General features: G+C 41.5%; 1 protein-coding gene across 1 annotated transcript in view; it reads left to right on the plus strand.

Moving 5' to 3' along the window:
- Positions 1-16,600, plus strand: part of LY75 (lymphocyte antigen 75) — a 135,115-nt gene that overhangs the window by 59,680 nt on the left and 58,835 nt on the right. The window contains exons 20-26 of the mRNA XM_059726274.1: positions 107-183; positions 2,728-2,864; positions 5,646-5,751; positions 9,199-9,359; positions 10,000-10,129; positions 13,257-13,489; positions 15,700-15,868. Of these exons, the coding sequence (XP_059582257.1) occupies positions 107-183; positions 2,728-2,864; positions 5,646-5,751; positions 9,199-9,359; positions 10,000-10,129; positions 13,257-13,489; positions 15,700-15,868 (1,013 nt within the window). The remainder of the gene's footprint in view (positions 1-106; positions 184-2,727; positions 2,865-5,645; positions 5,752-9,198; positions 9,360-9,999; positions 10,130-13,256; positions 13,490-15,699; positions 15,869-16,600) is intronic.

Here is a 16,600-nt window from a genome sequence, read left to right on the forward strand (position 1 = left end):
AGCAAAGCTGCAGTGGTTCTCCTGCCATCGGAATCCTTCCTGCCCAGGATTTTCCCCTCAAAGAGCACATTTTGTCAGAGGTTGACTTTGAAATGTTTGTGTCTAGTTTACAGTTACATCCACGTTTCTATGGTCGATTCTGGAGGGATTGTGTGTATATTTCTAGAAGGACCTGGTATAAAGGTAAGCTTGTTACTTCATTATTTTTTTTTATATATATATAAAAAAAAGTAGCTGTCTAGAAATTTTATATTGATTGTAGGAAATATGATCTGGTTTGGTTTCTGGTAACCCATTTCTCCATATAAAGAACCTTGGTTTTAATTAATGAAATAAAGTAGATGGAGGAGTAGAGAATTTTGTGCAAGGTTATTAGCCTGTTTAAGACAAAATAAACTAACAAATAAAATCTACTTGTGCTGGTCAAATGTTTGTATGCAACTCAAACTCTGCCTTCTGGTACTGTAATACCTCAGTATCTGCTACTGAGGTATTACAGTAACTTGCAAATGCAGATGTGAATCTGGTTTAACTGAGGGCTTGTACAGGAACAAGTTCATCAAGCAACTAAAAAGCTCATAAAGGAATTTCAGATTTCCTTTAATCAGCTTCACTGTATACTTGGAAAAGCTAACCCATTGTTCACCAATAATGTCCCTTCTCTATATTCACCTACCCCCTAAACCCAATTCCTCTGCAGATTTGTATGCTGGTCACCTTGCCTCTTTTTGTCTCTGTTAGTGGGCAGCCTCTCCTCAAAACTTATTCTTCAAGTTCTGTGAAGTATAATGGGCCTTATCAAATGCCTATTTAAATCACTGAGATGGGAATTATGTTTATTCATTAAGCACTGGGTCATGTCCTGTGGGCCTGGTTGCAAAGCTTCTGCTGTTCTTGAATAATATTTTATTCAACGTCTTGTCCATTAAGGACAGTGAGACCACTTGGAGAAAGGTGCTGCCGGAAGTGAACAAGGATTTCAAAATCTGGCTGTCTTGTTTTGTGGATATCTTAAGCCATGTACTTTCTTAGGCCATGTACAAAATACTCTGTATTTTTGTTGTATTTTGTAGTTGCATCAGACTGGAAAAGGACTGTTTCCTATCATAAACATAAATACTGTATGAAAAAGCAAGTGCAGATAAAATGTATAATGATGCTACTATTTATTATTGCCACTATCATAATATAAATAATAATGCTAATAATTCTGTGTACTTTATTAACTTGAATATAAGATGACCTTGATTGTATAACCCCCAATAATTAGGTTCTGTATATAGAAAATGTTATAAATTCGTTATAACTTTCCAAGGATAGAATGCGATTATTGAAGGTTTGCCTTGAATTTGTCCCTCTCTTACTGCTACAGCAGAAAAAATAAATCTGAGGGGAGTCATTGGCTTCTGCCCTCCTCCCCGTGCTTTCTCTCAGACCCTGTTCTCTCTGAGGACATGGAAGTGAGGAGCAAATTTAAAAAAAAATTAATCTTGAAATAAACATAGCTGTTGTAATTTGCATATAGTACGCAGAGACTTAATTCATCCAGAATTGACTCATTTTACCTTTTTTGAAACTGCTGCAAATTTTAGCACAGGTACTCCTTAAACATGTTTTTAAATAGCACTTTGGCTGCTGCTTTTTAATACAAACTATAAATTATATTAGTCTAAAGCCAAAAGGCTCATGATTTACCATATATTAGATTGGGCTGAGCCCTAGTAGAATTAACAGCATTTCAAGCCATGGTGACCCCACAGCTCAGCACTGCTCAGTATATGTATGTACTCCAGATAGATCTTTGTGGGGTGTGGGGGGAGGAGGAGGACGGGGACTAGAAGACTATGTGCTGATTTAGCTCCCACTCCTGACTGGAACCAGGTGTTCTTGTCATGAGTCCTGGGATCCTCCAAAAACATATGCAGGTGAGGCATAGGGCAACCTGGTCCAACTTTACTTCATGGACAACTGGTTATATATGCCAGGCTGAGAGAGGGGACAAGAGAGGGATTCTGGGTGACCTGTTTGGTGCCTGTTTCACGATGCTTGCCAGACATTTAAGGCTGGTGAAGAAACAGGAATCATTAGAAATGGGAAATAAAAAATGCAGCTCAGTTGTGGGAGTGAAGGGGAAGTAAAAATGTATTTGGTGTAGTGGCTCACCATGACTTGGGAAACAGTCTGTACTCAGGGGGATGGTACTCATTGGGCACTATAATAACATGTTTGCCCAATATAGGTCATAAGAGTCAGACTCCACAGTCAAGGACTGTATTAAAATGGGACTAAGTGAAATATACTGGTGCTACAGGAAGACAAAAGAGGACAACAGGAAAGAAATGACTGACCTTATCTGGTGGAGAGGGGTCTGGCATAGACTGTTTTCTTAGGGGCAAGCCCTCTGAGGAGGGCAGTGGGTGGGGGTACAGGTATGGGTGTGCGGGCATGTGGACACATGGTGAAAAACTGTGTAGCGGGTTTTTAGTGTGGCCGCTTGGCAGGGTGTTGGAGGTAAAGATTGATTGACTTATTTATTTATATATCTTTTTTGCGGGGGTGGGGGTGGGGGTTGCGAAAAAATCTAGATAGTCATGCTCAGTGCAACAGTTCAAAAATAACTAAATTTAAAAAATTGTCTTCCTTGTATGTGAATCCAAGACCAGGCTTTTTTTTCCCCATGCTGACTGGGGGAAATACTAAGTAAATATGATATTTGTATTTCTATAGGCTACCCAACAAACTGTCATTTGAAACTGCCCTTCATTTGTGAAAAATATAATGCATCCTTACTGGAGAAACATGATCCACAATATCGCCCAACAAAGGGAGGCTGTCCTGAAGACTGGATTCAGTTTCGGAACAAGGTAAAGGGAAAATAAAAGGCAAGCATTTATTACTGGTATCCAGGTTGTAACTGTATTGGTTTAGAGGAAAAAGCAATCAGGGCGCGTGAACAGAGGTGATACCTTTAATGAGACCAACAAGATTTTTGCAAAAAAAAAAAAAATTAATTTCAAGCTTTTGGGCACAAATACCTTTCATCAGACATCAGAGAAAAGATTGTAAAAGTTCTCCTAGGTAAAGATGAAAGTTCATATTTCATAGGATTTCACATAGGAGTCACTAGATGGAAAAAAAAACCTTAATATTTATGACTTGCATTTCAGAGTACTGCTTTCTAAGAATACGTGGTTAAAATCAGTTTGGTTATAGTTTGGCCAAAAAAGTATCATTGTGTCTTCATCTTAGAAAATCAAAAGTGGTCATGATGTTTACTTGTGGAATCAAAGTCTCTGAAACATGAAGTACATTTTTTCAAGTTTTAGCTGTTACTTTGTAACTCTCCAAAGCAAAGAAACTTCTTTTTCCTTGTAGCTAAAACTGGCGTGTAGTAGGGCTGTGCGAAGCTTCGGGTGCTGATTCGATTTGGAGTAGATTCCACCTGTCTCGGTGGCTGAATCTCCCAGTTCGAATCAAAATCAGGGGACCAATAAAAAGGTCCGAATCGATTCGAAACTCTTTGAATCAATTTGGAGACCTTCGATGATTCAGGCAGTCCCCGCCTGCTGCAGAGGGGAGCTGGAGCCGGACTTGGAGCTGGTAAGTAGGGGGCAGGGGAGGTGACCATGGAGGGACCTCTTCCAGGCCACATCCCCTGCCTACTCCCACAGCGCCCGCCCCCCCCCCAACCTGCCCCAGCTCCTGGTGCTTTAATATAAAGCCCTATTCACTGGGTGCTGCCGGGCAGGGGGGCAATCCCTGCTGCCCCTCATTGTCCCATGCTGTGGGGGGGGGGCTCTGCCATGAGCCCCCCCAACCCCTGTCTGTTCCCCCAGCCCCCCCACAGCTGCCCCACCCACCCCAGCTCCACCCCTTTAAAGGGGGGGGGAAACTCTGAGTTCACCAGCTACTGCAGCAGCCTTGAGGCTTCGGGGGCTCTTGGAAGAGCCCCCACCTTGGTGTGGGGCAGTAGAGGGCAGTGGGGATTTCCCCCTGCCAGGCAGGAACCAGTGAGTCTGGGGTTTTGTTTTGTTTTTCTTAAAGGGCTGGGGGCAGGGGGGACTTGTTCAGGGCCCCTGATGCAGCGTGCGGCAGTAGGGAGCAGCAGGGATCGCCCCCCTGCTGGGCAGCACCTGGTGAGTCGGGCCTTTATTTTTTTTTTCAAAGTTCTGGGAGGCTGGGGCAGGTGGGACAGGCTGCAAGAGTAGGCGGGGGATGGGCCTGTGTGACTCAGACTTGGCAGCAGCCAAATCTCTGAATCATATTCAGCTGAATTGATTTGGGACAGTGATTTGAATCACCGAACCGAATCACCGCCCCCCAGATCGGCTGAATCTGAATCCATAGTGAATACTAGCTGCTTTACACAGGCCTAGTGTAGAGCCTTTGCTTGTGGCTTGAGGGGAGCCAGCTGGTCACGTAATTATGGCCCGCTCTACTTCTAGTTGCTAAATTGTATTTAAAGAAGCCAAAATGCATTATTTACCACTAGGAAGTTTTCCACTTAAGCCGTTACTGTAGTTGCTACATGGATGTCACTCAAAGAAGACAGATGGTTTATGTGATTGTGAACAATAGGGGAGCTAGCACGCATGGCTTCTTATTAGGTTATCGACCACACTATAAAAAATTTTACCAATTGCCAGAGTGCAGTAGAAAGAATCCTCAAGTATTTGGCAGAGGCAGGTACAAACTGCCCAGGCAAGAACTTCAATGTATGTTTGCTTTTGATGTCTCACTTCTCTGCTTAGACCTGAGGAAGAACACTTTATGCTCAAAAGCTTGTCCAACAGTGTTCCCAACTATACAGTTGGTTCAATAAAAGATCACAAAAAATCTTTGCTTTTGTTTTTATCCCCAAGATTAAGCACAGTTTTTCTCCTTGGTTTTTTTGAATGAGTCTTCTGTCATTGGAAGAATTATCATTCTTAAAACCCCTGTGTTAAATAGAGAAATAGAATTTGCTTGTGGATTTCAGTTGTTTCTTCTTTTTTGCATCTGATTATGTAGTCATTCTTGTTTTGATATCCTGTGTGGTCTTCAGGGGGCTGACAAATCACATAATTCTGTTTTCTTTTCCTTATTTCTGGTTTTTAAATCTAGTAAAAGAAGCTAAGTGTCTTTTCCCCCTAAAACCTATTTCTTTGCATCAGTTTTCAATCCTGTTATACTGACTGCTTCTGTACTTGGTAAAGGGATGCCTCTGATGTACACACATTACACTGCTCAGGAGAGGGAGATTCAGAGTTCAAAGTTGTGTAGAAAACGGTGAAGGAGAACACACAAGACTTTAAAAGTTAAGTTTGATAAACTAAAAAACCGTGACTAATTTAGAGAAATCCTCAGAGTTGCACTTGCCCAAATGCACTGTTTTAAAATACTACTAAATACAAAACTGAAACTTCTGAACGATATGTCCCAGACTGAATGAGACTTCAGTGGATTACTACACATAGGCACCTTCCTGAATTTGAATCTGAACTCATCTGTCATTGTTTTTCTAACAGTTTCTCACAGAAATTAGAAGTGAGACTTGGGGGTTTTAAAGTCATTGTTTTATAAAATAGTTCTAAAGTACAGTAAATGTCAAAGAGAAGGTGAAATCTCAGTACACTGTGTAAGCTTTTACAATGTTTATTTTGCAGTGTTTTCTGAAGCTCAAACGTAGATATTTAACATTTAAAGCTGCCAATGAAATGTGTGAAACTTTTGGAGGCACTCTTCCATCAATCACAAGCCAAGCTGACCAAGGTATGCTCTTGAATTGGAGGCCTATTACAGTATGCAGCCCTTTAGATCAAAATAATAGGGCCAGTTTATATATAAGGACTACAGCAAATTATGCAGCAGACTAGAAGCTGTGTACCAGTGTTAACTAATTATAACATCATTCAGTTATCTCGAGTTTGTTGAAATAACTCTAAATTTCAGGGCAAAATCAAAACCTGTAAATAATGCCTCCTTGCTTTCACTGTGCCAGAAGAATACTACCTGTTGAAAGATCAGTATAGGAACAAAGGCCTGGAAGGGGCCTCATACACCCTTGAGTTCAGTGTCCTGCTTTCTAAAAGAGCCATTTGGTCCCCAAGATTATGTACTCTGGCCCATCTTGTACATCAAGATGCAAGATGCACTCTTGCATATCTTGCATAAGTCACAAAGCCCTGTATGCACCTTTCAGTGTTCCATAGGTAACGAGTAGGGAGACAAAGGCTCTACCAGTGCTATGCCACTGCAGAGGCAAGAAATCAGAGGATTCTAGGAACAGGAAGCACTCGTGCTATGAAAGAAGGCAAATAAAAACAAACGAACCCCACAACAGTCTTGAGCTGGAGAAAAATTCCTTCTTGGCTTCAGATCTGGAGTTCTATTTGACACTGTTCATCAGAGTCAGCCCAGTCAACCCAAGAACCTGAGAAGTCTCTAAGTATCATTGAGAGCACCAGCATATGCCGGCTGTCACTTATAACTAGCCATGTGAAAGGAATTGGAGACTGTTAAGAGTCTAATCAGAGACTTATGAGGATTAGAAGGGCAATGATTGAAAGAATCCCCGTGCTTTACTTGGGAAGTTAAAACCTCATTGAAGTGAATACTGTGAAGAGAAAAACATTTGTATGAACTGCAAGTAAGTGACTACAGATGTATCGCACAAGCTACATGCTAGGAAACCAAAGCTAAGAAATTACTGTATTTACTTGAATCCAAGATGACCCACCCAGTAATGAGATTCTGTACATAGAAAATGTATAAATTGGTAGAATTTTCTCTATGTAGAATCTAATTATTTGAGGGTCGTCTTTCATTCATCCTCTCCGCTGCTGCGGGGGGACAGGTGGTTTGAGGAGGTCAAGTAGCTTGTCCCCTGCTTGTGCTTGCCCCTCTCACTTGTGCGTCGTCGTCCCCCCCATGCAGTCTTGGGGCACCCCCCTCTGTCTCTGCTCCATCCACAGCCTCTGCTTCTTGCTCTCCTGTCCTTCCCAACCCATCCCCCTACCCTTGCTCTGCACCTGCAGGCTCCACACATCCCTGTTGTAGTCTGGGGCACTGAGCATGGACCCAGCCCAGTCTCTGTAACCATGTAAAAGGTGGTTTTCTTCTGGCAGTTGTATAGGCTGCGTGCTGCTGCTACAGGACCAAGCTGGGTCATGTTCAGTGCCCTAAGCTGCAGCATGGACAGAGCCTGCCCATGTGGAATAAGGGCAAGATGAGGAAGGAGAGGAAAAGGCAGGAGAATAAAGGCTGCATGGGTAGGGGAGATGAAGGGAAGAGGCAGGAGAGATGGCAGGGTGGAGAAATGATTGCGGGGGTACAGGGAACAGCTGCAGCTACAGCCCCAACCCTGGGTACAGCCTGGAATCCAGGCTACAGCAGCTTCCTGCCCCACACCCCACCACCCTTGTATGCAGTTCTAAGACGAAGGGCTTTTTCCCCCTATGTTAAATAAAGGGGGAAAATCCTATCTTAGAATTGAGTAAATATGATAGTGGCTTATGTCACATCTCTGCACCAAGCACAGCACCGTTTGTGTGTTTTTTGTTTGTTTGTTTCTATACATGAGCAATCTCAGAGCAGTGGCATGCAGAGTGCAGGGCACACCATAAGTAACAATGTGGAGACAGCAATGAGAATTGCTGCAACAGAAAAGGGTTGTTCCCACACTGAGATAAAAATGACTGGGCCTAGCATGATTCAGAACTTTTCCCCTAGGAAAAAACATGCTGTATTGCAGTAATATTTTAGCACGATTGTTTCATGTTTTGAACAACTTTTGGGTGGATGGATGGTACATTTCAGCTGAAAGAAGGGTTTAGCATAGTTAATTAGTTCTGGAGGCAAGTTAGGGTTGTAGCCAAGATGTGATTCAGACAAGAAACTTCAGCATTTCGGTAGTCGCCCCCTTCTGCCAGTCCCCATTTCATCCCATAAGTACAGTGTTGCATTCTGTAGCTGGGTATCCCTACTAGTCTAGCCAGCCTTCGGATGACTAATCCAGGAGACCTTAACCTTTTACTAGTTTTGTTTAGTTTGGAAGAAGGGATTAAGGCTAGTCTGATTAGCTAATGAATGGAACATAGGTAGTTCTGACATATTTTTTAACTAACACCAGTCTGACCCAAGTCTTATTTCCTAATCTTAGACAGATTCAGTGCCCTTTTCCTGCAAATTTGCTGAAACCAGCACTGAGCCTTGTGAAAAGAAACACAGAGGGCGATTGGCTTTGGATTTCTGAGTGGAGCCAATCTTAATTGCAACGGACTCCCCTCAATCCTTCCTTTCACTGCCGGCTTGCAGAAATCAGGCCAAGATCCAAGAAGTGGCGTTTACAAGCGTACCAGTGGGAAAGAGTAGGGGTGGGAAGCAGGAGTTTCTTCACCATTCAGAGGGGTCCATTTTTGATGCTTCTATAGAAATCAATAAAAAGCCCTACACAATTGTGAGGAGGCACCTTCCGACTTTTGGGTGGAATGGCAAATTAAATTCTTGCCATCCTGCAGCTTAGAATGTTGAGGCAAGCATGCGCATCTATAATCTTTTAGAATGCTGGGCCTCTCAAATGATTTTTTTAAAATAATGTTCTTGTTGGATATGGAAGTGAGGTTAATGACAGAACTGCAAAATAGTTAACATGCTACTAAAATAGCTATTATTATTTTTACAAGGACCAGGGAGAGGTGCATGGGTCTGGTGCCTCGAGTCAGGGGGGCATGTGCCTCCCCTGACACCAGTCAGCAACCCGGGGGTGGGGGGTGTATCCCAGCAGCTGATCCCACTGACTAGGAGGAGGTCACCCCTGGCGGCTGATCCAAATGACCAAGGGTAGGGGGGGTGTCCCCCGGAGGCTGATCCCACTGACCAGGGGGACCCACAGCCGATCTCACTCACCATAAAAGCAGCCGCACCGCTTCTGGAACTCCCACAGCCACTTCCAGTGGCTAGCACTCGCAAGGGGGCACTGGTGGTGCTCCTGCATGCCACCCTGCCCACTGGCTAAACAGGGAGCATGGCCTGACAGGGGGTGCACCAGCACTCTCAGGGGGTGCATGTGCACACCTTTGCATCCTCTATGCATTGCCCCTGGAGGGATGCAAAGTTAATAGACATGGAGGTTGCATTATTATTTATGCAGGCTGTTTTGAAAGGTTTATGTGACTGTCTAATCTATAATACATAAATATTTACTTTTCTGCCCAACAGATTTTATAACATCTTTGCTTCCTGATATGCCAAAAAACATTTGGATTGGTTTGCAGATTTTGTACAGCACAAAGGAAAATAAATGGGTAGATGGTAGTAAATTGGTATACAGCAACTTTCATCCATTGCTAAAAGGAAAGCAAAGGAGGATTCCAATTAATGTAAGTTGTGCTTTCTTTGGACATGCGAATCCTGCTAATATTTTGTCCTATTGCATCAAAACAGGATATTTATTTAAAAAACCCAAACCAAAAGTGTGTATTAAGTGACAAACAAGAGGATCAGCAATGAGTCTGGTTTTGGCATTTCTTTGGACATTATCTTGTGAACAATAATAAGTTTAAGAAGATTTAAAGAGGAGATTTCTTTTGTTACATCACTTTCAATGTGTAGTGAAAAGGCCACATTCCATAAAAACACAGACAGCAAAGGGAAGTCTTATACAGAATACATGAGTTAACTAACCAGTAGACATCATATTGTGGGCTGCATTATCCACAGAACAGTAAAGAAATGGAGTAGAACCCAGCTGATTTAACACTGATTTTTAAATTGATGTTAAAATTTTTAAATAATTTAACATAATTCCATGTGTTTGTATATGTTTTACTTAGAAATTACTGCTGAAGAAACAATGTAGCAACATGGTAACATTTGTAAAATAATTAACTATATATTCTACTACTGCTTTTTTAATACCTTTTAAATGGTTGCATACTTAGTAATGGACCTTCTTTTATGTTCTCCACAAAATATATGCTTGTATTGTACATAAGATCAATGAGTTTTTCTGGTTTTCAGTTGTTTGATGAGGAAATGAACAATCAGTGTGCTGTAGTACTCAATGATCCCAAAACGATGCGTGTTGGAGCATGGAATTTCACTTCATGTGGTGACACACACTTTTTGTGCGTATGCCAGAAGCCAGTGGGTAAGTCTGAATTTAGCTTAAGGTCTGGTTGTGACCATGCCCTCTATACATGGATATTGTCCCTTCTGACGTACGAGAGCCTTGTGGGAACTGATTGAGCTCTTGCTGGAAAAAGTCATACTATGGTAGGCCTTGGGGAAAATACATCTCTCACTACAGAATTTCCCTTTTTTGTAGTCCCCTTTCACAGCAGAGAACCCCTATGTTAAGGATAAAAGGTGTGACCTTAAGAGGGCCTGGTAATGTAGCTCCAACAAAACTGCTGCAGGAGAATAAAGGAGGATCACCAGGGCCCTGCTGTTAGCATGAGGCACAAGGCTCCTGAGGGGAGATAGCCCTGATCTTCAGAGGATACTCTGGAGACCCACAGGTCTCAAGGATAGGTCCTATTCATTCATATAACATGGTGTGTATTTGTAGGACCACTCTAAATTGGCTCCATGCCTTCCTAGCAGGAAGCTCCCAGAAAGTTGTAAAGGGTGTGTGTTCATCTTTCCCTTGAGACCTTTCCTCCATCTTGTTGCCTCTTTTGTTTAGTTTTGTTCCCATGATCCTGGGCTCCCCCTGCATTGGCAATATAGCACAATTGTTGTGATCTTGCATGAGATTCCATGGCATCTTCAGCTGAACATCTGCCAGGAGCCTAATTGCAAGCCACCCTGATCCTTATTGGGAGCAGTGACATATAAATTGAATAAATAAATCTAGTGAATGATCTTTCCTCCCCGTCAGAATAAGATTGGAGCATCTCTAAGTGTGGAGTGTCTTGGGCTTCAACAGTATTAATACAGTAATTTTAGGAATCATCTCCGCTTGGATATAGTCCTGATACCTGCCATGTGTGAAACGTATTAATGCAAACTATTATGTAGACAAGGAGTATCACAAGAAGAATCGCAGTTTGCATGTGTAATGCTTGCCCAGACTTAAAGTAGGGGGTCAGCTCCAGAGGTGTGAGATTTTCCTCATTAGGAATACTCGGAAGACTGCTCCAGTGTAGCAGTATAGGTAGCTTGCCAAAGATTATTGGGATTGGAGCAGATTCCCTGTCTAGAATAGTTATAGCTTAATAGCTGTAGTTCAACAGCTACGGACTTAATATGTAATAGACCCACTTTGGATGTGTGTTCCTAAATAAGTGTGCCTTTTAAAAAATTATATATAAATTAAGAGAGTATAAAGAAGTAGCATAATACAGTGCTCTACCCAGTTAACTAATCCTGCTGAAAAGAACTGTATGATGTTGAGAAGCCCCCGACAGGCCAGGGCAGTCCAACTTCTAAGCAACTGGAAACTGAATACCGCACAGGCCACACCAGTGAGAGTGCATCCCCCACACCAGAGCAGACTATGGGCCCCCAGAGCCACACACTACATGGATGTCTCCCACTATGGGAAGAGCAACTAGGAGAGTGGTGGCAGGGCAGGAGCCTGGAGTTTGCAGCTTAACCCTTTGTGGGCCCTGCTGTAAATATACCCCAAAATTATCTAAAAAGACTCTGGACATTTAAAATGCTTGCAGGACTTAGGGAGAGGAAGAAAAGAATGATTGCAGGTTCTACTTGTACTTAACTCTAAAAATTAGACATGGAATGCAAAAGAAGCGCCTTCCATGTTGCAGTACTATCCCTGCTGTGTCTGGCCAGTTCTGAGTTGCTGAGGCCCTAAGCCCTCAAGGATGCAGGGAAGGAGCAGTCAGTTGGGTCTTGGGTGCAGAGACTGAAGCTGAGTCTGGCCACATTTCAGGTTGACTCAGCAAGGGAAGTTGCTTTCCACCGTGCCAGGACATTCATGGCCTTGACATTTATGGTTGTGATGTAATTTATTGTGTTAGAGGAACAAAGGAATCAGCAGCTCAGATTCCTTCGGATTCTGGATACAAAATGACTGTTTCAAAATCTTATGCTAATTAAATTTGTAAACAGTATATTATTTGGGAAATGCATACCTTCCGCATTAACCCTTCACCATTCATCTTTAAGTGTGTGAAGCCTCTTGGTCTTCCTATTCCCTTTTGGAGGTAGTTTACTAAATAAAAGTACTTGGCAACAGTCACAAACTACTTCAAATAATCTGTTTCTTTCATGTCACATCTCTAATCCACTGAAAGCTGCAAATGGTGCATAAACATCAAATTAATAGCCTGGCTCTGTGTGTGTGTTTTGGGAAATGGCCTGTCAGCCCATCCATCAGTCCCTTTTATATTGAGTCATTTTTATCCCTGGTGAGCTTTTGTGTGCCTGAGACACCAATATTTTAAACACTAATGATTCTCTGACAAAACTATAGGGCCAAATATAGACCTGAGGTCTGTCCATAAACTATTGTGGGGTTTATTAAATCCACATTCTCCAGTTCCATTCTTCACCCATGTAAATTTTGCTTTTTGAATTAGTTGCATAAGATTATTATTTAATTGTGTGCATTTACTTGCAATGCAGTTCAGTCCGAGATTCCATAATTAGAACTCTGGTGAATTTCATCCCACCCTGTGCAATAACCAAGTCAACTAGTTTTGTGCAGGAAATTTTGAGTGCGCATTCTTAAGATAAAATCCATTACTTCCTACCTGTAAGACTGCAGCAGTGCCCTTTGGGGCTACTCTTCTTGCAGACTGGAGAGCTAAGGTTTACTATACAAGAGTTACTGCCCATTAAATTTATATAAACACAGATCCAATGAGTCTTGAGTTGGATATGTTTGCATCAGTGTTCAGAGCTTGCTGCCCGTATTCATTGTCACAGTACCTGTGACCAGTCCTGCAAAGGCTACCATATTAAATTAATCCAAACACTATGCTTTTTCTTTAATAACTTTAAACTTTAACTGAAACCTAAATGAATCTGGAAAGCCACAGAGCCAAGCTCACATATATATGGCTAAAAACTTTTATATTAAAGAGCACTTTACCCTGTTCCCCCTCCCAAACACACTTTCTAGCAATTGTGATCTAATTGTTTGTTCCTAACAATAATTATAAGAACAGTCTGCAGCCTAAATTGTTTATTCTATCTTGTTAATCCCAAAAAGGAGGGAAAGGGGTTTAGCCACTGTAAGTATGGAATAAACTGGGAACCAAAATGTATTCCAGTGTTTATCCTACTAATGACTGGATTTCTTGATTTAGACCTAGAACATGCTGAAAACCTGACACAGCCAGTCCTTAAGGAAACATTGAACTATCAAAATGTCCAGTACAGAATAATTCTGAAAAATTTGTCCTGGTATGATGCAGTAATGAAGTGCAGGGAGAATAACATGATGCTGGTTAGCATCACAGATCAGTACCAACAGGCCTTTCTTGCTGTCCAAGCTGCCCATTACAATTACCCACTCTGGATTGGACTCTCCAGCACTGACGTAAGTTTTCTGTTTCCCTCAAATCCTATTTAGAATCTTTTTTTATGTCTAGGTAGAGTAGGAAAGGAATGGCTGTAGAAACAAAAAAAAAAAAAATGAAAGTGATTGGGTTAGTTTTAAACAATAGATGCTACCAGAGGCATCCATTTCCACTCACAGAGAGCTGTTTGGATGTTGAAGATCAACAAGCCCTGATGCTCAGAGTTATATCTTAATTGTCACTTCTCTAAGGTGTATAGTCAACTCCCCCTAATGGCCTGATTCAGCAGACTGTTCCCTTATTTTAAGATGCAGAAAAATGTTGTATAGTAGCAGCTAATTAAAGCACTGTAATCATAGAGAATTACGGTTGGAAAGGACCTCAGAAGGTCATCCAGTCCAACCCCTTCCTCAAAGCAGGACCATCCCCAACTATATCATCTTTTAGAGGTCAAAAAAACCTCTAGATAGAGATTCCACAATCTCTCTTGGTAGCCTATTCAAATGTTTTACTACCCTTCTAGTGAGAGTTTTTGCTACCATCTTTGCCCATCTATTGTTAGTGGGTATTTAACAGCAGCTCTGGAGCAAAGCTAAGAAAGGCCAGCCAAATGTCTCTTGTGAAGAGGAAAACCAGAAAGATGTCACATAACATCCCAAAGTAACTGCAAAAACTCTTTGAAAGGTATTCTGAAAGCTTCATTTAAAACTGAAGTGATTTTGTTTGTTTTGTTTTAAATGAAGCTAATATCCTTTTTTTTGTTTGTTTCTTTATGATGGAGAAATAAGTGCTGAAAGATTCTTAACCCTTTTTCTCCCAGCTTGTTGACCCTCAGAAGGGTCAGTAGCATCAAATGGCATCTCTACCGTGATTACTGAAGGTCTTCTAGAGATCTCAGGCCTGCCTTTACCACCTACATATCACATCAGGGAGTGCCACAGACATGCACAACATGCAAATTCATGCACACTAGACCCTGAAACCAATGTATTGTAGCTGCCTTAGTGTGGTGCTAGGCATATACCAGTAAACACGGTCAAGATGGAGTTTATTGATGGGTACATGGCATCCAATGTAATCTAGAGGCAGTGTAGATATACCTTCAGTGTGGAGTTGGAACTTTCTCAGCTGTTAAGTAAAGGATTTGGAGTTCATTATTTTATCTTTGACAGAATTTCTCTCAAAAATGTATTTTAGTGGCCTAAGTTAAATAGGGACAAACAAACAAGTAAAAAATAAGCTTCGAACATTGTTACAAAACATAATTTCCCCACTCATTCTGATCTTGCTTGGTATCTGTGACCTTGTAGCACTGCTACTTCTGTAGCTGTCTGTAGAGTCTTCACAGAAAAAAATAGAAAAGAGAAGACTATTTTGATGTGTCAAATATATTAGGAATTTTTACAAAAACAAACGTCTCTGTTCTTACTTATATTTTATAATGACTAAAATTGATTCGCAACCTTTTTCCCTACCATTTACGTGAGTGACCTTTTAAACGGGGTTCAAATGCCTCTTCCTGGTATATACAACACTGAAGCACGCTACCTTTCTGCTATTGTGTCAATTTGAATTGGGCCCAAACAGCAAGGGTTGTATAAAGGGGTATTATTTCCTAGCAGATCATGCCTGAGAAAGTGCCAGCAGAGCTTGTGATAGCAGCACTAGAATTCTAAACACGGCCAAAAAAAGGTTCACGGGGCCTATTTCTAATTGGGGACAGGACTGAAATACTGAAGAAAACTTTTAAATATGCTCAGATACAAATCCTTTAAAATACTTGATATTAAATATAAATACATATTTAAACACTCAATATAGAAAAACATTGGAAGGGAAAGCACCTTCTAAGAATTGATACAGATTTTCCTTGAGCAAACAGTTGTGCCTTCAGCTAATTCCAGATGCAAATCATACCATTTAGACCTCTGTTTTGCCTGGCCTCAGCAACAATGGTAACATAGTATCAAAGTATTATCATTTGCCATCCATCATAGATAATGCAGTTAATTGCAAAACAATGTACAAGGTTCCTTATACTATGAGCACTAGAGTAAGTTGCAAAATCTGCTGCTAATGCTCTGCATTTTATCATTGAACATCAATGTGAACTGCTGACATCTCTTGTTTATGCTGCATTTCACCCTGTATGAATATAGTATCATGTCATTTGGATTACCAGTCCCCCTGCCCCAACAAAAAACCTCTTATTTTATTGGTATAATTCCAGGATGAAAAACATTATGACTGGTCAGATGGAAAGCACATTAGTTTCAGTCACTGGTCTGAACAAGATGAAGAAACAAGTGAAGACTGTGTGTTTTTGGATACTGATGGATTCTGGAAAACTTCTGAGTGTTCCTCTGAAAAACTAGGTGCTATTTGCTACTTGCCACAAAGTATGTATTCTGAAATAATGCGTTCGCATTATTTTTTTTTAAAAGAATTTTCATCAACAACATACAGTTGTAAAACTCAGTAGTAAAGATGTTTTTGAACAGTGATACCCAAATTCTCCCCCTCAGGTCAGATGAGTGTTGCAGGGTTGTTCTGGGGCCCAGCCCAGCATACAGAGCAGTGTTGTTTGACATATGATATTAAACCCTTAATCTGGGGTGATTTTTTTTTTTTTAAATAATCTGTTGTAGAATTACCCTAAGGGAAAGTGGGATAAAACTCTATTGAGATGAGTTCTTTTATTGGATGCAGATGTGTGTCTGCTCTCAGACCAGCTGTTTGCTCAATTTAAACAGGCTATTACCAGTTCTTCCACCATCTAGTGGCAAGACACTATAATAGTACATACTATAGCAGCTACCTCCGGGGTGGATCCAGAGCGGGTACAGTGGTACAGCTGCACCCCCTTTTGGATTGGATCCAGTCCAGGAGCCTCTAGAGACTTTTTAAAGTCTCCAAAGCACATAAGAGTCCCCCTGCTTTCCCTTTGTGCTCAGACATGTCCCTTTCCCTACCTTTTTCCTACCCTCTTGTTGCTGCTTTTCCCCCTTTTACCCCCAGTCTTTGGGATAAAGCTTCAAAGCTGTTCCTGGGGTAGACTCAGCTGGGACTAGTGAAAGCAGGAGAGCATGGGCAAGGGGTTCCCTTTTCCTGCTCCTGATTCCTGGGGGACT

This window comes from Alligator mississippiensis, chromosome 4, assembly GCF_030867095.1.
Source record: "Alligator mississippiensis isolate rAllMis1 chromosome 4, rAllMis1, whole genome shotgun sequence".
NCBI classification, from domain to species: Eukaryota; Metazoa; Chordata; order Crocodylia; family Alligatoridae; genus Alligator; species Alligator mississippiensis.